Source organism: Lonchura striata, chromosome 1 (genome assembly GCF_050655825.1).
Source record: "Lonchura striata isolate lonStrDom1 chromosome 1, ASM5065582v1, whole genome shotgun sequence".
NCBI classification, from domain to species: domain Eukaryota; kingdom Metazoa; phylum Chordata; class Aves; order Passeriformes; family Estrildidae; genus Lonchura; species Lonchura striata.
This window is the reverse complement of record NC_140703.1, coordinates 94,386,063-94,410,360: the sequence shown is the minus strand read 5'-3', so window position 1 is coordinate 94,410,360 and position 24,298 is coordinate 94,386,063. Positions and strand designations below refer to the sequence as shown.

General features: G+C 45.4%; 2 protein-coding genes across 10 annotated transcripts in view; one reads left to right on the top strand and one right to left on the bottom strand.

Annotated features, from left to right (window-relative positions):
- The window catches only part of CARS2 (cysteinyl-tRNA synthetase 2, mitochondrial), a 43,133-nt gene extending 25,317 nt beyond the window's left edge, over positions 1-17,816 (bottom strand). For 2 of the 8 annotated variants that reach the window (XR_014956381.1, XM_031503888.3), the window contains exons 1-6: positions 9,079-9,293; positions 8,456-8,506; positions 4,192-4,309; positions 1,530-1,601; positions 848-953; positions 31-114 (exon numbers count right to left, since the gene is read on the bottom strand). Coding sequence is in view for 7 of the 8 variants with exons in the window: in XM_031503888.3 (XP_031359748.3) it covers positions 31-114; positions 848-953; positions 1,530-1,601; positions 4,192-4,309; positions 8,456-8,506; positions 9,079-9,293 (646 nt within the window). In the remaining variant the exon portion in view is untranslated. Of the gene's footprint in view, positions 1-30; positions 115-847; positions 954-1,529; positions 1,602-4,191; positions 4,310-8,277; positions 8,507-9,078; positions 9,294-9,491; positions 9,685-16,261; positions 16,547-17,734 lie in introns of those variants that run through there. The other 6 variants (XM_085583828.1, XM_085583811.1, XM_085583812.1 and 3 more) reach the window with 6 other exon arrangements.
- ING1 (inhibitor of growth family member 1) lies at positions 17,461-24,298 on the top strand. 2 transcript variants are annotated; one of them, XM_085583862.1, is made up of 2 exons: positions 17,461-17,869; positions 22,651-23,490. In XM_085583862.1, the coding sequence occupies exons 1-2, from the start codon at positions 17,476-17,478 to the stop codon at positions 23,352-23,354; spliced, it is 1,098 nt and encodes a 365-aa protein (XP_085439988.1). In that variant the 5' UTR covers positions 17,461-17,475; the 3' UTR covers positions 23,355-23,490. The 2 variants fall into 2 exon arrangements, with proteins under 2 accessions (XP_085439988.1, XP_021401204.1); XM_021545529.4 differs by lacking the exon at positions 17,461-17,869 and adding an exon at positions 17,948-18,762 and having other exon boundaries at positions 22,651-24,298.

The window sequence follows — 24,298 nt, the reverse complement described above, 5'->3', positions numbered from 1 at the left end:
AATGCAAATAAGCTCGTACCACGAACTTACCTGCTTCATCTTGGGTATCAGGATTAATAGCAGTTAACACTCCATATCTTCTTCCCCAGGATTTAACATCAAAATAAACATTGCCTAATATAAAAGAAAATATTTAGTTGCATAGCAAAGATGGGGCACATTGATGAGAACTTGATAGCATTTCCCCAAAAGCAAAACAAAGTGCTATTCCACTCCCATTTGAAATTCTGATTTAGAAGTTCAGAAATACTGCCAAAGTAGTAGCAGATGTTTCCATGTTATCCAGCTTTTCAGTAACCTCTCTGCACATGCTCATTCTTCATGTGCTATGTGCTCTGTGCACATAACTCTGAATTCTGGAGATCTCCCAGACTCTTCCCTACCCATGCACAATCACCAATGCCCTCCCCTGCTGCAGCTCAAGCTACACCTAGTCCAGTTACAATGCAATTGAATTCTTCTACAACCACCAGCTCTGCTAAAAAAGAAATCCACACGTTTTGCTTTGCAGACACACCTTCTGCAGCACAAAGGAGATACGCAGCTCCTCTTCAGAGGTTTCCCCCAACATTCTTGTAGAAACCAGGCCAAGATTTCCCCAAGGAGTTTAGACAACAGTTTATTACAGTAAACAATTATATTAAATAATGAGCTACATTTAACTTAGAAGTTGAGTAATAGCTGTTCTGCCCACTCATGTCATCACAAACAATTCACTCACACCCTGTTAAGCAACAGAAGGAAAGCCTGGCACAAGGTATCTCATTTGATTCCAAAACAAGATTACTAAGAGCAGTGACTTCCTATACATGTGCTGAACAAGGAGTTACCTTGCTCAAAGGCTTACCTTGCGAGGTTGCATAAGCTTGTCCACTGGATATTATTGTTTCTATAAAGGAAATTATTTGAGGAATATTGTCAGTCACCCTCATATATACTGTAGGAGGAAGGACCTTAAAGAAAGAGTAACATTGCATTAACACACTGCCAACAAGTTCCTTCACTCTAAGAAACAAACTAAAAAGCTAAATTTTATCTTTAAAAAAAAAGTTGCAAGTATCATAAAAAAAGCCATAAGCAATATTTAAGATAATACACACACAGAAAAAATATTTGAGGGGTAGCAAAGAAAAATCCTGATTTTCCCAGTGGCTCACTCTCTGCTTCTAACAGAGAGACAAGAAGCAAAGTCACCTGAAATCAGTGAAAGAAGTTTTCGTGTTCCCTGTGCTTTCAATCAGGCTATTTCTGCATTATAGTAAATATGCAATATCTGTGAATCAAGGATCTACTGAATATGGAAAAATACTGTTCCAAAGTTTCATTTATTCATTCCAAAGCTCAGGATTGCTTCTCCCTACATTTCCTTACTCAAAAGGCTTTTTATTCCAGAAGAATGAAAAAGTAAATCAGCACTCAGTTTCCAAGCAACAAATTTATTTTTTTCAGATCAAACTCTTGAAACCAGATTCTTTACCAAAATAATTGCTTAGAAATACTCTTATATTTAGAATCTCAGGTATTTGTACCTTTAAGGCAGCCATATCTTGTTTAAAGTCTTCTTCATAAATACGAGCAAGCGCTATTGGTGATATATTCATCTAAAAAAAAAGAAACAGATTAGCAAATCATAAGTCAGAGTAATGACATAAAATATGGCAATCTTTTCTCAGACAGCTAATAGCTAATTGGAAGACTTAGAGAGCCCTCAAGGTAAAGCGTCAGAAAGGCTTATTAATCTAACATTGACAGGGAGGAGATGTAAGTTATAAATAACTTAGAAGTAGTATTTCATTTATGTGTCTCAATTTCCAGAATATTGATATATCTCTTTTAGGAGAAAGCAACCAAAGACTAAAATAATAAACTCCTTCTCTCTCTATTATTTTCCTCTTGAGAGGGTCTTTCATTTCTAGTGACAAAATATACTACCATACACAAGACATAAAAACCATTCAACTTACTGGCAGGAAACACCAATACCACCTACGTGTCAGAAAGACAGATCAGAGACTTGCAGAATGAGACAAGATATTAATTTTCAGTGATTAAGAAAAATAAGCTATTTCAGCAGATCATGGGTACTCATAGATCTCAATATTGAAAGCCATTTCCATGCTTTGCCAAGTCTGGCATTTCTCAAGCACCTTCTCTACATTTCTCATTCATGAGACACAAACAGGTTCCTCTTGCAGAGGGGATGCGAAAGTGCAACTCAAAAGGAAAGGTACTTGAACATGGTAAGGTACTTGTTCTCAAATATTCGGAAGAGGCCAGGGATTGAAAGATGCATGACAGCAAAATCTGCCCTAGCAAGCAACAGCATGGTATCAAAGTGTTTCAAATGCATGTTTTTACATCTTCTCTGAGAATAAACTACTAGGGAGAAGACAACATACTGTCAGTCTCTCCATCTTGCAGGTAACTGAATCATTAACAACATAAATCCCATTTCAACACTTCCAATTCATTACTGGAGCATCTTTATGGGTACTGATTTTGAGAGCACAGGTGGGTACCACTGTTTGTACAAACTCCTGGACAAAGCAAGGGTTCTGGTGAAGACAGTCCAGATGTTCATGAAGCAATGAAATGAGGACAATGCACAGCACCAAAAAATAAAGACATGCATTGCCTACAGGCCAGTGACTGGATTCATCTCCCTGGACAGCTCAACTGCTTCCTTGATCAAGCAAGAAACAAAGGTGCCTACAGAAAGAAGATGGAGAATTTCCTCCCATCCAGACGGACGTTCAACACACAGAGACTCATCTCTCTCTCAAAGGACACTGATGGCATGCAGCATGTTCATCACAAACTAGTGCCAACTTTCAGGTTTTCCCCAGATGAACCCCACCAGGGGATGAAGAACAAGCTTAGACATGTTGATTCTACCACTGTAATGCTTCAGATGCACAGGTTCCAACAACAAAAGCAGGCTACTGAGGTAAAGGCCTTGGCCATCCAAACAAAATGGTTGACCAAACATTTCAAAAATTCACCAAATAAAAAGCCAAGAAAAGATAACTTAATAGAACCAAAGAATGCAGTGAAGCAACACATCTTTCAAGAACATGCCATTTCCCTCCTCCTCAAACACAAAAGCTCTAAGATGTTCTGACAATAAGGAAAAAATTTAAAGTGCAAACATGGATTTTAAATGCCTGAATTTTGGAGGGGGATTATTTGTTTTGGAATTGTTTACTGCCTTAGAAAACAGTAAGTAAATAAATAAATGGACTAAGGAAACAGACAATTTCTACATGAGTAGTGTGCTAGTGTTCATTTGAATGCAGGGGCCTATATTTAACTGAGAAAGTAACTGTTTACTTAAAGATAAGTAAAAGGAACAGCTGTCAAATTATCTGACTCCAGAAAACTATCTTATAGCTTGCAACTGCAATTCAATCCAACACATTCACTTATCATCCCAAAGACATGAGTTACAGAATCTACAATCAAATTAAACAAAAAGACTTAAAATGCAAAATAAAAACACAGAATACACTCTTATGCTAAAGTGTTCAAAAAGTGGTTTTAAAACCATAAAAAAAAAAGAATTGCAGTAACTATTCACCAAGATCATCTCATAAAAAAGATCTGATTAAAATTCAGCTGATAACCACTTACAGCCCCAGTGTTACCAAGATTTACCCCTACACACAATGTTAACTTTCCTGTGGGTGACAGCCAGGCCTGGTGAAGCTTTCCAAGGTGCTGACATTGCAGCTAGATGGTGCTCGGCTCCTTCCAGGAACTGCCCTCCGCCCCACGTGGCAGTACTGTATGTACTGCCTTTCATGACCACGGCACACAACACTTCTCCAGAACTCACTCAGAATCCTTTTGGCTGCTAAGTTTTGGGATAATTTCACTGTGCTGAGAATTCACACAAGGCTTTTGCTCCCTACTAGCCTCTCATGCAGGGGGAGAGGGCAGGAGAATCCCAGCTGTGGGTGCTGTAAGGTAGCTCACTCTCTGCCTCCCCCATCACACAGCTCTGGACACTCAGCCCTCCTCATTCCCAGACCTATTACAGCCACACGAGGGGACCAGAAATCTCAACATTTATTATCTATTAATTAAAACAAACATAACTCAACAAAAGAACCCCAAACACAGGTTAATTTTCCTATATAAGTAGCTTAGAAAATACCAAAAGGTTAGTCAAAGACTGCAGCAAACACCTACCTCATTGGCTCTTTTTATTATCTTGTCATCTATGTCTGTGATCCCCATCACCATGATAACTTCAATTCCAAAAAACCTTGTCATTATCCTTCGAATTATATCAAACCTAACATAGGAGCTTGAAAAGAAAGAAACATAAGCTTTTGAACATTCAGTAGTAAGAATAAAGTTAAACAAAAATAACCAACAGCCACAGAGACAATCTAATTAATCCCTATACCTGCAATGAAAAGATCTTCAGTGCATAAGGTGTTTTTCCAAAACCAGTTGCTACCTGCACAAAAGTCAAGCAAATTTCTCTTGAATCGGCCTACCCTCTTCTGGCATCAGTGACACATTACATCAGATTTCCTGAGTGTTTTCTTTTGTTGCATCTCTATTCAAAGGGTATCACAAGCTACAGGAGCTGGGAGACTCTTTCAAAGCCAATAGGACAAAACAAGACACAGAGATCAGATGTTCTTGAAATACATCCCTTGGGCTTAGTATACCCTAACAGGTTTTCAAAAGTCATGCAGCAGAAGATTAGGGAGAAATAAAGCAGGATTCAAATTAACTTTTCTTAGCACTGAGTAACAGATACCAGCCACCAATAAAGTATTTCATTCATAAGTGACCATAGATCTGTTCTGATAGCAAAGAGTAGATGCTCTATAGCTTATTCTGTTTTATTTACACTTGAGAATAAAAGCTATTCTGAAAATTATTCAGGGCTTTTGCCACAAAGCAGAGTATTTAACGCCGATAGATTGATGATATACAAGCTGTATAGGGTTGTTGCAGCTCCTTGTGTTCACAGACCCTCCATTTGTAATTCCCAAAACACACTTTGACTTAGTTAAACCAAATTACTAGCTGGCATACTAGAAAGTGACTAAAAACTCTGTGTCTGCCCTGCAAGATGATGAGAATCCTCAATCTATCTGGGCTCTGTTTTCCCCAAAGCCAGCAAGGAGGTTCACAGACCTACAGGTTCCCATTTCACCCACAGTATCACACAAACTGCAACTCCCATGGCCATCAGAACAAAGAAGTATAAGCAACTACAGAAGTGGAATTGCACCCTTCACTGCAGGTGCCAGGTAGCACTAAGGTACTGATTTATGGATGCATAATATCTTGATGAAGAAAAATTCTTTTAGTTGTTGTTTGTGCCATGCCCATGCTGAAAAAAAGAATTTTTGAAAGCCTTGCTGCCAGGGAGATAGTTTTTAATGAATAGCAGCTCACTGGGAGTAAGGTTGATCTAATGTGGTGACACGATTCCGTAAGAATATTAAATTGGCCTTTGGATCCTGTTCAGAGGAACAACGCCAGCATCAAAAGCTTGATATTAGATTTAACAGCCCTGCAGTCACTGTTCCCAGAGCAGGCACAAATTTCACACTGTTCCCTCTCCTCTCATCTTCCAACTGAATTAATGGAAGAAACTGCAAGAGCAAGAGCAGATTTCCTGATACCACAGGGTCTTTACCACTTCAGGACTGATAAAAAAAACCAGCCAAAACAGACAGTCAAGATCAGGGGTGGCAGAGCACTTGCAAGAGAAATCTCTCATGGTTAGTTTTACTCTTACCCAGGAACCTGGATGTCAAGCAGGCTGCAGGTCAAACCAGTAAAATCAAGGTCAGACCCAGAACTGGGTAAAAAAATAGTATTATTTGCCTGTCTTACTTTTTTCTCTATATAGAATGGAGTGTTGGATGTCATATGTAAGCAGACAGAGCATCTATTTTTAACATTGGAAGCACAACGTATTAGAGAATGTTAAATTTTTTAGAGGAATAAGAACTCCTTGTGGAATGGAAAGAGGACAGAAGAAAAATAATGCCATTATTTCCAAATTCTCCTTAAGGATTTCAAATTCATTTCTATTATTCATTTCTGCTTTATTACCTGCTCCATTTGCTGTGTTTGACATGAGTCAAATGTAAGACAGAGGGGAAAAAAAGGGAATTCTAGTGAGAAGAGAACATGTGGCAGGAATACAACAAAATGATGGTATTTAACAGGAGTAACAGAGTAGCAACAGCCACCACTCCATTTGACTCTATGCTGTTTCCCAGTTCCTCTCCTGGCCCCCAACAGCAGCATACAGTTCAGCTGTTCTATGTTTGGACCTAGCTACTGGGGAAAAAAAGATTCTATTTTAAAAATAAATAAATAAATAGAACCACGAGTGTGCCACCATCCTGAATAAATCAGCAGAGCAACAGGATGTCAACACTAACATGTGTAATACCAGAGAGACTGGAAAGGAACAGCCAACTCCTCCCACCCTGGAGGGTTTAATTGATGAGAAAAGAGAGCAAAAGGTCTTCAGTGCAGATATCTTGTCAGGCAACAGGAACAACACATGAAGGTGCTTAAAGAGGTGCTAAAAGAAAGAATTATACCTGGTGTATCTGCATGATACACCAAAGGCAATATTCAGCACTAACCATTCTTTCTTAAATTAGCACGTGAAGAGGTCAGACCCGGGAGACACAGATGTATGGCAAACCTCTACAGTGGGAAAGCTTGAAATTGCTAGTTTAGACATGGGTAAGAAAAGATGGGTTAAAAAAACAGGCAAGTGTAAGCAAGGCTTTTCTACTCCCTCTTTTAATCAATAAAGTCTGAGGGCAAGAGAACCACTGGAAAAAAACCCAGACATTTAAAAGCCACAGAGAACTGCAAGACCAAAGGGTGAAATTCTCCATCCTCCACCTCTAGGTCACCTATACCCCTTAGGACAGAAGCACCTCTGCAATTCCCTTCCCTATTACACCATGTCAGGGAAGACAGGCCCTACCACACTAGAGAACTTCAACTGAGGGATAAAGACAAGAAACTCATAACCATCTATTTTACAGTTACTTTCAAGTGATGATTTTAAATCATAATTATTTCAAGGTAAACTGTAATGGAGCCTGTATCTCAAAGAGCTGTATATTTAAATACACAAATTACTATGACTTTCAAATAAAAGAAGTTTCTCTGAAAATACTAAGTACAAACAACATATCCAAGATATCGTGTTCTTGATTTTTAGGTCATCAGTAAAAAGCTAGGTCAGTTTTCTGCTGAGACTCAACAAAAGCAAGGAGGAAAAAGACACCACAACATATACAAAACAGTACAGTAGCATTAACATTAGCACTGACAGCAGTATCTTCACATAACTGGTATTTTAATTTTTCCTTTTTACAAGGAAGCAGTTGTGCAGTTACCGTGATGGATCAGTTCAACATGAGCAAGATTCAACACAAGTTTCTGAATGAAGCTGAGGCAGGATGAGAAGCTGTGAAATCCCATACATTGAAAGGGAATTATTCAGTTACTGAAATGCACAATATCTGATATTCACACAGATGGCAATTATCTGATAAACCCCTGCTCTTCCAAAGAGCCCTACACAACTTGCTCTTTAAGAATGCAGAGACAGAACCTTAAGAGCAGCTTGAGCTGCTGCAACCCCCCTCAGTTTTACAGGAATAGCACACATCCTGCAAAGTCTACTCATCAGGTGTGCTGTTTTGAAACAAGTGCCAGCAGCCTCTTCTGGTGTATTTAAAGGTTTTTTTTTTTCGAAGTTACTTATAATGAAACCAGCTTATTGTTCTAACAATCCTAATGAACTACAGAGAAAAACCTGTGATGTTCTGGATTGGTTTTTTGTTTTTAAACATAGTAAGCCACTGCAATGTTACTCTGCAAAAAGGCCTTTAAGCTACCTGACTTTTCTGAGATTTAAGATGCGATGTGTTCATCTGTGAATCTTGAAAGTACCTTTCTATTAGCCAACCCTGCATGGCTTTTCCTTGGTGGCAACACAGTGTCCCAGCTAAACCTGAGGTGAAACTTTTTTCACACACCTGAGAGGCTCTGCTCCAGGATAAGGACTCCTCCACATGAGAGGTCACATTATGCTGATATGATTTGTAACAACTCACCCTACCCAAACAAACTGCACACATTCCTAATGCTTCTTCCCAAGACAAAGACATGCACTGTCTCTGCCTCAGCCAGGCAGCAGAACCAACAGCCCCTTTACAGACTACCCCAGCCCAAGAGGAAAAAATACATAACAAACAGACTTTTGACCTTTGCACAGCACAGGAGGTGAAGGGCTGGGCCTCATGTCACCAGTCACGGACACACACTGCAAGCCTGGGGATGTCCAGCACCATGTATCTGCCTGGATCCCCTGGCACCACTGGCACGGGGGTGTCCAGCACTGTGTATCTGCCTGGATGGCCCCATGCTACAATCCACGACTCACCAGGCATGCCCGAGGTGTGCATGGTCATACACTGTCGGCCCACAGCTGTACCTGCAGAGAGGGGAGGCAAACAGAATCACAGATTTGTCAGGGTTGGAACATCACCCAGTCCAAACCCCTATCAAGGCAGGATCACCTACAGCAGGTGACACAGGAATGTGTGCAGGTAGGTTTTGAATTTCTGCAGAAAAGGAAACTCCAGGAGCCACCCAGACAGCCTTTCCCAGTGCTCTGCCACCCTCAACATAAAGAAGTTCTTTCCCATGCTGAGGTGAAACTTCTTGTGTTTTAGTTTATAGCCACTCCTGCCACTAGGCAATGCCAAAAGGAGCCTGGCACCATCCTCTTGACACCCATCTTCGAGGTATTCATATGTATTGATGACATCCCCTCTCAGTCTTCTCTCCTCTAGACTTAACAGGCCCAGCTCCTGCAGTCTCTCCTCGCAAGAGAGGTGCTCCGGTCCCCTGGTCACCTCTGTGACACTTCGCTAGACCTTTTCCAGTAGCTCCGTATCTTTCGTGTACTGGAGCCCAGAACTGGACACAGGAGCTGTTTCCGGACACAAACCGCTCCTGTCACCCGCCACCCCCACGCCCGCCCGCCGCGCCGCAAGGCGCTACCAGGTCGCCAGTCCTTCCGTGGCCAGCACGAGCGGCTCCTTGCTCTGGCTCCGGCTGTTGTAAGCCACGATCCCGCTGTCGCGCCCCGCCGGAGGCGCCCACTGCCGCCGCCGCGCCGCGCCCGAGCCCCGCCGCGCCCCCGCCTGCCCCCGGCCGGCAGCGGCAGCGGGCCCGAGCCCGCACCGCCGGGCCGCCGCCGCCGCCCCGCGCAGCATGGCCCGCACGTCGCCCGGCGGCGGGCGGGCAGCGGCACAAACCCGCGACAGCCGCGCCGCCCGCGCGGGACCCGCAGCACAGCGCGGCCGGGGCGCAGGAAGGGGCGGGCCCGCGGGCGGGGCCGGGCCGGCGCCACCGCCTCCCGCCGGGCCGCCCCGGCCGCGCTGCGGGCGGGGCGCTGCTGGCGCGGCGCGTACCTAGCCCTGTGCTTCGGTGTAACCCCAGCGCGGCTTCTTCGTGGCGAGGTGTCTAAGGGAGACGGTTGTAGGAAATCTGTGACTAATTCAGCGTAACGGTCTCCACTGTGTCAAGTGAATTCGGTCACTTTAGGGAGTGAATCTATCTTTGCATTGCCTTTCAGGTCAGAGAATGGCTGGCACCCTGTTAGCTCTTGAAAATAAAACATGGTGTGACATTCTTGTGTTTTAGTTTATAGCAAATAATAAATCAGAGTCTCAGAAAACAATAAATCAGTCTCAGAAAACACTTAATGCACCCCCTGACTCCCACATACTTGTATAAAGTGTTACCTGACCTAGACATTTTCAAAAATGACAGCAAATGCTGCTGAGTACTTTATCCCAGCTGACTGTCAAGGTCTGCTTCCTCATAGGGGATTTTTGTTTTCTTTCTTTCAGAGCATATCAAGGAAATGCAGCTTAACTGACTGCAGTATTTTGAACCAATTGGGAAACTGTAAGATACTCAACTAGAATGAATAACAGTGTAATGGAGCAGACATAAGGGTACTAGAAGTATTTTTGAACGAGTACCTTGTTTCCAAAAGTGACTATGAGCAGGTACCAAGGAAACAAGTGAGAATTCCACAAGCTTATAATCACAAAGATGATCAGAGGGATAGAACAGGTATTCTATGAAGACAGGCTGAGAGAGCTACGATTGTTCAACCTGGAGAAGGCTCCAGGGAGACCTTACAGCACTTTCCAGTACCTAAAGAGGACTTACCAAAAAAAATGAGAGAATGACTTTTTACATGTACAGATAGTGATAGGACAAGGGGGGAACAGTCTTGAACTCAGATTTAGTAGATATTAGGAAGAAATTATTTACTCATAGGGTAGGGAGGTTTTGGAACAGATTGCTCAGAGAAGCTGTGGATGCCCAATCCCTGGAAATGTTCAAGGCCAGGTTGGGTGGCACTCTGAGCAACCTGGTCTAAGTGAAAGGTGTCTCTGCTCATGACAGAGGGGTTGAAACTGGATCATCCTTAAGGTCCCTTCCAACCCAAGCCTTTCTATGATTCTGTGAATATTTTCCCAGATATTTTTCCAGCTTCCAACCAGATGGCATCCTCAGCTGAATATCTTGTGATTTTTTTTTGCCTCACCCCCCCCCCCCCCCCAAGTTTTTGAACCCATCCTCATAGATTTCTGTACCATTAATTTCCCCATTCTCTGTGAACCCACATCAATCCCAGGCTTTGCCAAGGAGTACTGCAGGTCTAGTGCATCTTTAGGAAGCACCCTCTTGGCATGTGTTGAACTCAAGGTCTGTGAGCTCCAATTGTAAACCCTTGCTCTTGTACAAGGAGAGTGAGTGAACTGCCAGTGCCAGCACGTTGTCTGTCCTGCTCCTGTATTCCACACAATCCTCTAAACAGGCTGTTCAGGGCAGAGCCTTTTCAGATCTCTCAGACCACTGTGTTACCTGCTAAGGCACCTTGCTGGCCTTTGGGAGGAAGGTAATACTGAACGCTCACAGCTTTTCTGGACTGGGTGTTGCAGGCTGCCTGTTGTGAGCTGCCTCACAGAAGTGTTTGTATTGTTTCTTCTTCTATCTGCCAGGGAGGACTTTAATAGATTTTTCTCATAAGTAATGAGATAATTTAAAATTATTGCTTTTACATTATACTTGATGTCTGTCTACACCTTACTTAATTTTAGATCATATCAGATATAAAGCCCTACCAGTGGCATATGTTTCCTTTTCCTTTTAATAGGTACTTTCCATAGAATTTGTCATTTAACAATCTGAACTTTTTGATCAAACAAGAAACCTATTTTATGGGCTTGTTAATTTAAGACTACCTAGGATGAAATTCAGGATACCATCCAATAACCTTTGTAAATGTTTGCTTTGTATGTTTCTCAGGAAGCTTCACAAGCCAATTATTTCAGTTTCCCTAATGACCTGGTTTTGATGTCCTGCTGTTCAAAACACATCTAGTTAAGAGTTGTCATTAACTGTGTTGTCTTCTTTGTTCTATATGGTTCCAAGCACTTTGACAGAGTACAAATCAATACTAAGTAACAATGGATGTTTTTTAGGCTTAATTCCAGGTTTAGCTATCATGGATAAAACTGCCAACAGATCAGAAGAATGCAAGAGCCTTTTTTTCCCATTGGTTTCAGAAGGCTTAGTGTCTGTGCTAGCCAGACTGGCTTTTAGCATTTAGTACCAAAACTGTGCTGTAAAATATTATTTTCTGACAGTGGGAAAAGTCACAATTAATAAATGTCTGAAATAAACAGCTTACATCATTCATGCTTGAGATTTAATGCAATAGAATACATCCAGTGGAATGGTGGAAAGTGTTCTACAAACACAGAAGTTCAAAAAGAACCTAATTTCAAATAAAAGCAAAACTAATCCTGGTGGATAAAAAACATAAATTATTCATGTTAACAATACCAGCATTCTCAGAATCAGTTGGTCTGTGGCTGTAAGCATGCCCCCACTTTATGTCACCTATGTACTCCTGCTCTGGGACATGTGCAAGGACACAAGTCATCTACCAGAAAGGCAGAATAGCAGCAAAAGATTTTATGCCATAAGGAGACTTTTGCTTCCACCTGGAGTAGAAGATGCCTTTGGTGGTTGTGAGCAGTTGGAGCCGAGGTACACATGATCAGTGCCAGGCCTGGGCCTGCTGTACTCCTGTTACTTCAGTACTTGCTGAATAGCCAGGAGGAAATATGATCTGCAGAGCAGTACAGCTCTTAGTCACAATCCCACTGTGGGATGTCTGTCTGAGCTTCAGGTAAATTGTTGTTTCAAGAGGACACACATGGATTTAATATTGTCAGGTCATGTTCTTATGTTTTTCTTAGGAGTCATCAAGGCTAAAACTTCCTTTAAATCAAAAACTGAAACTCAAAGGTAAAGGGGTGACTCCTGAACACCTTAGAAGGGATCTCTATGTTTTCTGTTCCTTTATCTCTGTGTGTAAGAAGGCAATATGTACGTTTCCCCTCCATCCTTGATCAAGATGGAAGTCTGTAAGAAGCACAGCTGTGTGTGCTGCCCACCAGCAGTGCTGGCAACATTTCTGTAGTGAGCAGGGAGGATTTTTTGGGATTTTGGCTTGCCTGGCTTCTATATTTTCCAGTTTCCAGTCCCAGGAATACCCATAACATTTGCCCCCAGAGGTAAGATGCATATTTTGTATTATACATGAATAAAGCTAAAAAACAATTTTCCATTTCCATGTAGCATTAAGAGACACATGCTTTGTTATTTTTTAGTTTCCCCTCACTGCTAAAGATGCTGTATTTTTTCTTATAAAAAATTCAACCACACCAATTTAGAATTGTTGACAGGAAAAAGGTTGCATTTGCTGTGCTAAGCAAGAGTATGTTTCCAGTGTCTGTGGCCCTTCTCATCAAGTTCTAGTTGAGAAACCTGCAAGGAAGCCTGAACCTAAGAAAATATGGGGGCAAAGGTTATAAAGACAAATTACAAACCAGAAGCAAAGATGAGCTAAATTCACTGCAGTGGACTGAATTTCTCTTGGTGCTCTGTAGTAATCTGTAATTACAGACACATTTTGACTAAACTTTTATAGTCTTTTATTTTTACAAAATCTAGGTGCTTATTGGTTTGTTTCAGAATCTTGTTCGATTTTTGAAAGGAGACTGAAAATTGCCTCAATCTTACTACAAGTGCTTGGCTCAGAAATATTGTAAATGTTGAGTGGCCATTCCACCAAATATTTGCAAGGTGAAAAGCATGTTTCATAAAAGAGAAATTGTCTTGAGAAACCTATTTGAAAAGAGTCATTCTGGGGACAGGGGGTAGCACTGCAAGAGAAAATTCATTGGTGGTGGCCATATATAACCAACTAAACTTTCTCGCTCTTACCACAAGTCTATTAGCTTTTAGCACAACCTACTACTGTTCAGAAAACCTACCCACCAACTGTTCTGACATACACTGCCTGTTTTTCATTAGAAGTGTTTATGTCCTGCACCATAGCTGACAGAAACAAGTCTGAGGGTTGGTATGAATTCAGTCAGGTTTCAGATTAGTGTCTTTGTCAGTGGTCGCCAACTGCTGAGGTAGGTCTCTCTTGAATTCACTAAAGGAATGCAAAGCCCATGGAATATGTTGCCCTTGATCTGTGTTCATTCCATTGACACTCTGGGACAACTCAGATGCATTTGCCTCAGCCTTCTACTGCAATGCACATTTACTTGTGCCAGTCAAAATTTTTTGCTGACCTTTAATGTCAGTGTAATACTGTTTAAGCTCACTGTGCTTTGGAAGTGCACCAGTGCAGCAGGAAAGAAAAAGAAGGCAGTAGTCAGAGAATAGGTGTGAGAAGAGGCAGTGAGTGCAACTGCCATGGGGCAAGCAGAAGAGATGTGAAATACTTGCTAAAAAAAGGGAGAAGTTTAGAATGGCAGGCCAGTGTTAGGTAGGCATTTGGAAAGTTCATTAAGTTCTTGATCCTATATTGTGCTGCAAAAGGACAAACACAACTAGATTTGTTTTCCAGATTTTAGAATCTATTCATCCAACATTATTTGGTGACATGAACGGGTAATTCTGGCCTAAATATCTGTAAACAGTATATGCTATCCAGGGCACAGCCAATGCATATTGCATGAGAGGGTGAGCCATGACTCTGCTGGTCTTCATACTTGCAAATCTCAGCTCTGCTCATCTTGCATGTTAAGTGTTTGTACTTTTGTTTCAAAACTTACAACCACAAGCAAAACGAACAGACTTGTAAAATTATATTGCCATCATCCACATAAGCATGAATTTAGCCTCGTAAAGAACAAACAGATAAACAAGCAAGGAAAAACCCTCCAAGCATATGTAACTATAGAAGAGGGATTAAGCTATTAAATGGTGCAGAAACAGCAATTCATTAGGAGGAATAAACCCATCTGATTAGTCTGTACTATAAAGTACAATGACAAATGATCAGAAGACACTATTTCTTCTAATTAACAGAGACACAGCTGTATCTCATAGTATTTCATACAGCAATATTCAGCTAAGGCAGAGAATTCCTCATATCAGCTATGCAGTATGTGCATTTGTGGAACATTTGGAGGTTTGGCATTTTCTGTTCCTCATATCAAGTATTCTGAACTTTGTGCTGATTAGCTGGGAAGCTGGGATAACCATAATGAGTGGAACAACTACAATTACTAAAACATTTCTATTATATGAAGTATATTTTGTATATACACACATAGTATATATGTATGACACAGTTGTTGTGCAAGTTGTTGATCTGGTTGTAAGTTCCCTTGATTCCAATTGCTGTGAGTTTAGATCTGTAGTAAGGCAACAGCTTCAAGAAACTTCTGAAAACCTCAGATATTTGGGTTTCTAAATAGGAAAGATTTTTCATAAACAGAGCAAAGGGGCTTGGGAGCCAAAGGAGAAGAGATTCATACTTTTATCCTCTAGTCAAATACAGGAAATAGGAAGAAAATGAAGCCCAAGAGTCTCTTCTTTCTTTGATTCATGACACTCACTTCTACTTTGTAAATTTTTTCTCCAGGGTAAGAAATGGACCCCTAATATGAAAAAAACATCTGAAACTCTATTCAAAATCTCTCATCTCTCACCTACTGTAGGTCAGAGACGAGAGGCCAAATAAGAAGAAAGCAGAGGAAAAGGAGAAAAAACAGAGATGAGCAGTGGGCATCAGCTCCATACCTTCTAAAACTTTCCACTCTAGAGTTGTACTCATAACACCTGATTTTATCCTTCCCTTCCCCCCTCCCCTGCCAGCTTTCTAAAACAATGGCTGACCTGCTGCTGAGCTTAGAGGGGGTTGCAGAGAACTGATATTTCTGGGTACAGGTATATATTTCATTACAGCACTATAGAAAGCACTGAGCATCATCTGGAAGAGCTGTAAAAGAGGACCTTCAAAGAGGATACCAAATGCATTCTCAGGGGAGCTCAGCCCCTTCCTGTCTCAAAGACTTGTGCAAAATCCCCTGATGGTTTTCTCTGTCACTCTTCTAGTAACATATAAGAAGCTAAGAGAGGAGGATCTAGCAGACAGCACTTTTAAGAGCCAGATGATACCAAGTTCTCGAAACTCAGCACATCTGAACTATCAATACTTTTGTTGAAAGATAGTATTGCTGCAACTTAGCAGGCTACTATTACACTTCAGCGTTTCCCTTCCTAATTTTTATTTTTTTTAATCTTCTAAGAGGGGGGAAAAACTTCATGTTTAGTAAATTAGCAGGTACTTTTACAAAATAATTTCTTATTCATATGTGTAATTACTTGTGTGCATCTAGAATGATGATTACCTTTTTTGCAAGAATGACTCTTTTTAGGACTCATCTGTATTCTTTACAGATGGCTTGCCTCTATTGAGTCATAATTATTGGCATAAATTCTTACACTACCCAGGGGACTGTTAACTACCTTTAATTGCCGACAGTGGCTCACCTTCTTGAAGGCAAAGAAGGCTTTAACTACCAGATAGGTGCCAACAATCTAGAATTGGAATAGGAATACCTATTCCCAGGCTAGTGCAGCCATTAGACAACTCTCTCTCTATGCCGCAGTAAACCAAAGCACACAGGTCCAGAAACACTGGCTTGGAGCACTGCCTAGATGTCATGGTGCTTCTAAGTTAAGAAGCTAAGATCTTGTGTATGTGAGGTTTACTTTAGCAGCTCATTTTTTTGCAGCAACTCTTGGAAACAGCAAATGAGAGGAAGAAAATAACAGGAGAACTTACAGGGATGTTCAGAAAACAAGGAAGTGCCTCTGACATCTGCCCGAAACAGTGGGTCGGTATCGGTTCAAAAAGTTTGGTCTGCGGTACCGTCTCCACTCCTCAGAAAGTTATGGGTGCATGTCTCCCAGTGGAGGGTGGAAGGGAGAATACTGGAAATATTGCTAAACAGCTGCCTGTTCTTCCCTGAAAACCCCAATTCTGGCGTTCACGCACCAAGCTGATGGCAGCAGCAAAACCATTTAGCAGGGGCTGAGGTGCTCACCAGGCCGCCGCTCCCGCAGCAGCAGATCGCTGAGCAGCGCCTGCACCAGCGAGTCTGGCCGCTCAGAAGCGATGACTCAGTCTCCCCTAAATTAGGGGATTGCCAGTGACGTCTGCTAAAAAAAACAAGAGGCAGAAAGCGCACGCTGTTTTGCTTCAGCAGAGCTAGGGTAGGTCTGTCCAGCCCCGCCTTCCCCGCTCCTCGATCCCGGCAGAGCCGGTGCCTGCGGGCTCCGGGACGCGGCAGCGGCTCCGGGACGCGGCAGCGGCTCCGGGACGCGGCAGCGGCTCCGGGACGCGGCAGCGGCTCCGGGACGCGGCAGCGGCTCCGGGACGCGGCAGCGGCTCCGGGACGCGGCAGCGGCTCCGGGACACAAAGGCGATGCTGACCGACAGCGGAGTTCCTCCGCACGGCCGCCGGTCACTGTGGCGGGCAGAAGACGGGCAGCACAGGGCTGTACCCGGGCGCCCCTTCTTCTCCTCCTCGCCGGCAGTGAGCCCTTTCCGCCGGCAACCCTGCGGGGCGGGGGCGTTCCGCCGCCGGCCTGCTCTACAACGCAGCCGCCGGCGGCGTCTCCCGGTGACCCTTCCCTCACCACTGCGCGGGCTGAGGGAGCCGCAGCAAGCTCGCTCGGCCGGCCGGCCACCCTCCTTCCCTCTTCCTCCCCTCCCGCCTTCCAGCCAGCCCTGCCTCGCGCATGCGCAGCCGCCCGGGGACCGCTGGGAAACGTAGGCACGCTGCGTCCCTAAGGGCTCCATTTTCTCCCGTCGCCAGAGGAATCGCGCGTGCGCAGGCCCGCCCCCTCCCCTCGGGCGTTACCGCCCCCTCTGCCGCGGCGCGCGGTATCCCGGGCAGCGGTGTCACAGCGGGGATTGGCCGAGGGAGCCGCGGGGCGGGACGCGAGGGGCGCGCTGATTGGCTGGAGCGGCTGTCAGGCGCCGCGGGGTGATGGATGCGGGTGCCCGCTGAGGAGGGAGGGACGGAACGCTCCCCGTTTCCCCTCGGCGTCCGGCGCCGCGCCGGGCACAGCCCTGCCTGCAGCGCGGGGATCGCGTGCTTCTCAGTGTTCCCCTCTCCTAAGAAAGCCTTCGGAGCCGCTCCATCCCGGGGCGAGCTGGCAGGAGGCGAGACTCCTCCAAAGTCCCGGTACCCTACCGCAAAAGCATTCACTTGCCCCCGCGATCCCCCCAGCCTCCCCGCGGGCCGCTCGCCTCGCAGCCGCTGCACAACTTCACCGGAGCCTCCGCCTTCCCCGGGGCTTCCTTCACCCCACGCCCACGCCGGCGCTGCGCCGCCCGCCCCCTGGCTCGGCCCGCATCCCCGCCGCCTTCCCTCCCTCCCCAAACGTGAGTAAGGGAGGCGGGACGATGGATATGCGGAGGTTCCGGGCGGGGGAAGGGATTGAGTGTGTGCGGTGAGTGTGTGAGAGAGAGAGTGTGTGTGTGTGTGTGTGTGTGTACACAGCGCTGGGAGAGAGCGCATGCGCCCTGGCTGGCGGGGCCGAATGTTTCCCAAGTGTTTGAAACTGGTATTTGGGTTTTCCACGTTGGATCTAGCGCGGCGTATGGGAGCGAGGAGGCTGCGTTGATATCGCCGGGGAGCGGCGGCGGCGGTGAGGAGGAGAGCGGGGAAGGGGGGAGCGGAGGAGAAGCGGAGCAGAGCGGCGCTGGCGCAGGCAGAGGGGCTGCCGCTGCCTCTGACAGACACTTTGCAGAGCACATTTTGTTTCCAGATTGTTTCGGAGGAGCTGGTTTGAGCCCCGCTCCTTTCTCCTCCTCCTCCTCCCCCCCTCCCCTCCACACACACACACAAATCCCTCTGATTGTTCTTACCACCTCCTTCGTGAATTACCCACAACGACAGCCATTCAATCAGCTGCTGCTGGCTGTAGGGGACTAGCGGAGGGTGTGTGTGTGTCTCTCTCTCCCTCTTTTTCACACAAGAGGAGTCAGATGTAGCTTCCCTCGGTTTTTTGGGGGGAGCTACCGAGAGAGGTGGACAGGGAGTGAGACCTTCATCGGGGTTACCGTCTTTGAAGGGAGCAGCACTTGCTCTCACACGGAGAGGTGTGGGGAAGGATTTTTGTTTCTTTGCCGGATGAAAATGTTGAGTCCTGCAAACGGAGACCAGCTTCACCTAGTGAACTATGTGGAGGATTATCTGGACTCCATCGAGTCTATGCCCTTCGATCTGCAGAGAAATGTCTCCTTGATGAGGGAAATTGACGCCAAATATCAAGGTAAGTGTTTTCTATATATGTGTGTGTCCGTGTGTGTGGCTTGGGGCTCAGGGGGGAAGGGTGTCTTTCTTTTCTTTAGAGCTGAGCCTCGGCTCCGTTTGCCCCTCTGCACCCCACAGGGATGGTAGCTTTATTTTTGGGAGGTAAAAGGAGGAAGAAAGCCGGGAGGAAAGATCCGAGGAGAGAGGGGGACTGATCTGCAGCGTTAGCTCTTGTCATGGGGCGGAACAAAAGGTCTCCGGCTTTTCTTACTAAGCAAGGACTCTGCTTTTCTGTGTAAATTGCTGGCCAAGAAGGCGGGGGCAGGGAAGTGGGGTGTGCGGTGCACAAAGGGGGGCCGTCCCTGGCCGTGGGGCTGAGGTGGAAGGGTTTGGGGGTACGGAAGAAAGTGCTGGGTGGATAGAAGGGGAAGAGATTACAGCACAACATTTAGGAATGTACAGTATTCATTATGGCTGTAGTAGGGGAGAGAGGCAGCTAGTGAAGGAGGGAGGGAAGGAAGGAGGGAGGAGAGGGGGGTTAGGCGAGAGTGGGGGGCAGGGTGTGCTTTCTTCGCTCCCTTCTCGGTGGGTTTCGTTTCACCCGGTAAAACAGCCCCGCTCCGTTGGGCGGGAGGGGTCGAGGGGGCAGGACCGGCGTGTGCGGTGTGAGTGGGGGGCGACGACACACACGGTCGCGTTTGCGGCTGGGCTGAACGCCCCCCTCCCTCCCCGCGCCCGGGGCACGCCGTCCCCGTCCCCACGGGCGGAGGGAAGGAAGGGGAGGCCGGTTTGCGGGACTCGGGGTAGCTTTGTCACTTGGTCGCTAGCGTCCGCTCGGGAAGGGAGGGGGGAGGGGGGGCGCTTTATTCTGTGCCGCAGGTAGCGGTGACAGCCGGGGTGCCGGGAGGGGGGACCCCCTCTCCCTGCCCGCGCACCCGTGCATGTGGCCTTAGGGGCGGTGGGCTGCGAGCCCTGCCTGCCATTGCTTCAGCCGCTCCTCGGGCAGCTCACTATGGGAGCCCGTCAGCTCCCGGGGGAAGTGTCCGGGGGAAACTTCTTCGGGAGGCCACGAGAGCTTGTCGGGGGTGGGAATGCAAGAAAAGGACAGAGCGGGCATCGCGCTCCACCAAGCCACGTCCAGCGGGCACCTCCGCGCTGTGCTAGGAAGGGGCGTCCGTGCTGTTTTTATAGGCAGACCTCGTTAGCATATCGCGGTTCGCCACGCCCATCGGGGGCACTGATAGGGCGGGGGCGTCCCCACGGGCCGGCCGTGCCCCGCCTCCCCGCGCGGATTGGCTCCGGGGCCGGGCCGGCCCGTCTCGCGCCCCCGCCCCGTCGTGACGTTTCCAGAAGCAACTTTTCCGTGGGGTTGATTTGAATATCTCGGCCGGCCCCGGCAGGCGCGCTCTGATTGGCCGGGTTCGCAGCAGGGGGCGGGGCCACCTTGGCCGTCCGGAGAGTGAGTGACGTGTCCCGGGCTGGGGGGGGCGCCGCTGCTCTAGCCGCGCCTCGCTCGTGACCGGCCGGAGGGGGCGGGTGCGAGCGCGCTCCCGCCCGCCGTGATTGGCCGCGGCTCCGTGTCAATCACTCTTTCGTTACCGCGGGACGGCCCGCTCGGGACGACGGGGGCGGGGTCGGCCCGCGGCCCCGGGACCTCCGCGGGGACGTCCCGGTTTCCTGCCCGAGAACAATGGCGGCTCCGTCACCTCCGGGGCGGCCTCGCGCGCCGCAGAGGGGCGGGGAGGAGGCCGGGCCCTCGCCCGTGTCCGACTCGCCGTGGTTCCGCGGCGCCTCAGTCCCCGCGAGGCTGCGGGGCTGCGCTGGGAGCGAAGCCCCGGCGGCACGGTATCCCTCCGTTTGTGGTGCCGGGAGCGTGCGGTCGCTGACGGCTCGGAGCGCAGCTGTGCCCTCCCGCTGCTGCGGCGCGGTCCTGGCATTGCCCGAGCCGAGGCAGCCGAGGCGGGCAGCCAGCCGGCCCCGAGCCGCGGCACGGCCGCGATGGCTCTGCCGGAGCGGAGCGCTCGGCTCCGCGGCAGCTTCCGCTGCGCGGCTCGCATTCCAAACACGCCCGTGCCGGGCCGCGCGCTGCGGGAGCCCGGCCTGCCGCCAGCGCTCCTCCCGCACGGCTGCGCCGCGCCGGGAGCCGCAGCGTGCGTGCTAGACCGGAGTGTTCCCAGCGCCGAGCTTCAGTCCGTAATTGTTTCGTGGTGCTGAGACAGATCAGATGGGTTAAACTGATGACATCAGTCAAGTGCCAAAGCCTAACGCATAAGACTTATGCAGTTCGGCCACTGAAAATCAGTAACTACTTTTTCAGCCTTCCTGAATGTAGAATCTACTGTACGTTTGAAGGATCTTTTGGTGGCATCTTGGGCTTGGATGTCTTTTTGGTAGTTTTTTTATTGTTTTGGGCCTTTTTTTTTTTGTGTTTTTTTTTTTTTTTTTTTGTACGTTAAAAAACCCCCCGCCAGTTCCTTAAAATGGTCAATAACATACCGAAATACTCATTTGGTCAGATAGGTTATATTGCAGAACCAGCTGACAGGTCATGCTTAACCAATGTGTGAAGCACAAACTGCAGCTCTAAAATCTGAAGTAAATCTTGCATAATATTTCCATGTCTTCACTGAAAATCATGTATGTTTAAAAACTCTGCCGAGGAAAGCCAAAACCTAAACCACAGGGTGACTCTTGGTTTGCATATGTGTCATATTCTCCTATGAATAAATAAATAACAGATACATTAAAAAAAAAGTTTTGGTAATGCCATTGGCATGTATGAGAGATCCTGGTTTCTGTTAGATTAATTGAGGTTTATATTTATATTTTTTTTTTTTTATATATTTGTCTTCTTTAAGAAGACATATATCTGTTCTAACCTGTGAGGAAGAGAAAATTCAGAGAAGAAAGGAGATGCAGAAAAAGCATTCAGTGTGTTTTTGAGGACTTAATATGGAGTGCTAAGTGTTCCATATGCTGTAGTTGATTTGTGTATCATAATGAACCTCAAAAACATCTCCTTAAAAATAGGTTTCTAGAGCCACTCTTGAAACTTTCGATATTTTGTGCATTGTTGTTTTTTATAAACAGAACAATCCTTGAGGTGCAACTCGGGATGTAATATATTTTAAAGCAGAAGCTCTAGCTGATTCCCATTGTTGCCTATAATCTTAATGTTATCTTTCAACTTTACCTCCTTTCAACTTTCTGCTCTGCAGGAAATATTTAATGAAGATAATGTTTATGTGTTTTAAAGAATAGCTATGTATATTTTACAGAAAGTATAGGTGTTAAATAATCTAAACATCCTGGATATTGTAATCCAAATTCTGCAATCCAGGGATTTACATGGCCTCATATTTGCAGCAGAACTATCTCAACAGTATTGGATGCAATAGCTTTGGGTCCAGACCATGTATTTGGTGCTTCTACATCTCCTGTCAAATAACCCAGGAACATGTTTCTACACTGGTTTGTGCTTTCTTTCTGTCCCACTCTGTCATTCACTGAAAATGTTAATGTTCTTATACAGAAAATGTCCATTCATTTCCCCTCTAATTTTGAAGTTAACCTTGGAACTTTTGATGGTATGTGTGTTGATTTAATTAGTTCTTTTTAATTACTGAAAAGTTTAAAGGGAAGTATTATCAACAACATACATAAAAATATATTTAGCCACTTTTTTCTTCTTAACCAGCATTTGTATTCCATTCCTGTGGGACCACCTAGAACAAAAGTAGTCCAGTGGAGTCACGAGCTGCTTGCCAGATACAAGTTTCAGGGCATCTGTCTTCGATCGGTGCTGCAAGTTACAAGAAGTTCTTGCTGTATGGAAGAAAAAATGGGAGGTTTTGTTTTGCCATTCTCCCTGTCAAAAATATTTATAGTTTTTATTTCTTCTTTGCAGAGATTCTGAAGGATCTGGATGATTACTACGAAAAATTTAAACGGGAGACAGATGCTGTGCAGAAGAGAAGAATGTTGCACTGCATACAGAGAGCCTTGATTCGAAGTCAGGAACTGGGGGATGAGAAGATCCAAATCGTCAGTCAGATGGTGGAGCTCGTTGAGAACAGAACAAGGCAAGTGGACAGCCACGTGGAACTGTTTGAGACCTGTCAAGAGACTAATGACACCACTGGAAACAGCGGGAAAGCCAGCCAGGACAAGTCGAAGAATGAGGCAATCGCACAGGCTGAAAAGCCTAACAACAAGAGATCAAGGAGGCAACGGAATAATGAGAATCGAGAAAATGCCTCAAATAATCATGATCATGATGACATCACCTCAGGAACACCAAAGGAGAAGAAAGCAAAAACATCCAAGAAGAAGAAACGATCCAAGGCTAAAGCAGAGCGCGAAGCTTCTCCCCCTGACCTTCCTATTGACCCTAATGAGCCAACATACTGCTTGTGCAACCAAGTCTCCTATGGAGAAATGATAGGATGTGATAATGATGAGTGCCCCATTGAATGGTTTCACTTTTCTTGTGTGGGACTCAACCATAAACCAAAGGGCAAATGGTACTGCCCCAAATGTAGAGGAGAAAATGAGAAAACTATGGACAAGGCATTAGAGAAATCTAAAAAAGAAAGGGCATACAACAGGTAGACTTTGTGGACTTTGTGGACTTTTCATAGTGAAGGATAAAACCCACCAAACCAGTGTATTTATTGTCAGTGTCACCTTTGTTGAGGTGAAAGGATTGTAAAATGTATATTTTTAAAGGAGGTTTAAAACTGAACCATTCCTGTTACAGGGACGGCAATAAGAAATTTTGGGTTTCATTTGGTAAGCTGTAACAAGAATGTGGTCTGTGGACCAATGTATTCCAAAAGTAAAATTATAAGAATATTCGGGTTTTTCTTAAAAGAGAAATTAATAATTTTCTTTATTTCTTTTTTATCTTTCTTTTTTTTTTTTTTTTTTTTTTTAAGTCCTGGTAGCACTCTACCCATTAAAATTTTGACAAATATCTCTGAAATGTAATTTGGGTTTCTTTAATGAAAAATATTATTTACCTTTTGAGCAAAATTGATAAATACTTTAACCACCTGGCTGTATCTGAATAAAGCTGCAATACATTGCAATGTAATTTCTTTTGGTGATAAGCAAGAACAAACAAAACGAGGGTAAAATTTGGTTCCTGCTACAAAGTGTCAGTATAACAGTTCAATAGCAAATGTTTAAATAGGCTTAGAGGATTATTTTTTAAAACAAAAAGTTAATGGTTAAATTTTAAACAACAAATATTTTATATGCTGGCCAGGTACCACAAAGGCCGTTTTTAAATGATTGAATATGTTTTGTATTTAACCAGGAAGTGGTTTAGTAACGAGACATAACATAAATGAAGCTTTATACTGTCACAGATAGTGGTGTAGCAATCCTTAATTTGTTTAAGTTGTATAAATGTACATTTCAAGTGGCGTTGCACTTACTGTATTATACTTGGAAATGCAGCCAAATGCCATTGTGTAACCAATGTGCATTTCCTGCTGTATGTATGAAAATTGTACAGATGTGATATTGAGAAATAAATGAAATGACTTTGA

Excerpts from the sequence above, each read along its gene's own strand:
- ING1 (XM_085583862.1), top strand. The coding sequence starts at position 17,476 with ATGCGGGTGCCCGCTGAGGAGGGAGGGACGGAACGCTCCCCGTTTCCC. Across the intron at positions 17,870-22,650 it reads CCTTCCCTCCCTCCCCAAAC|AGATTCTGAAGGATCTGGAT; the intron begins GTGAGTAAGGGA and ends TCTTCTTTGCAG.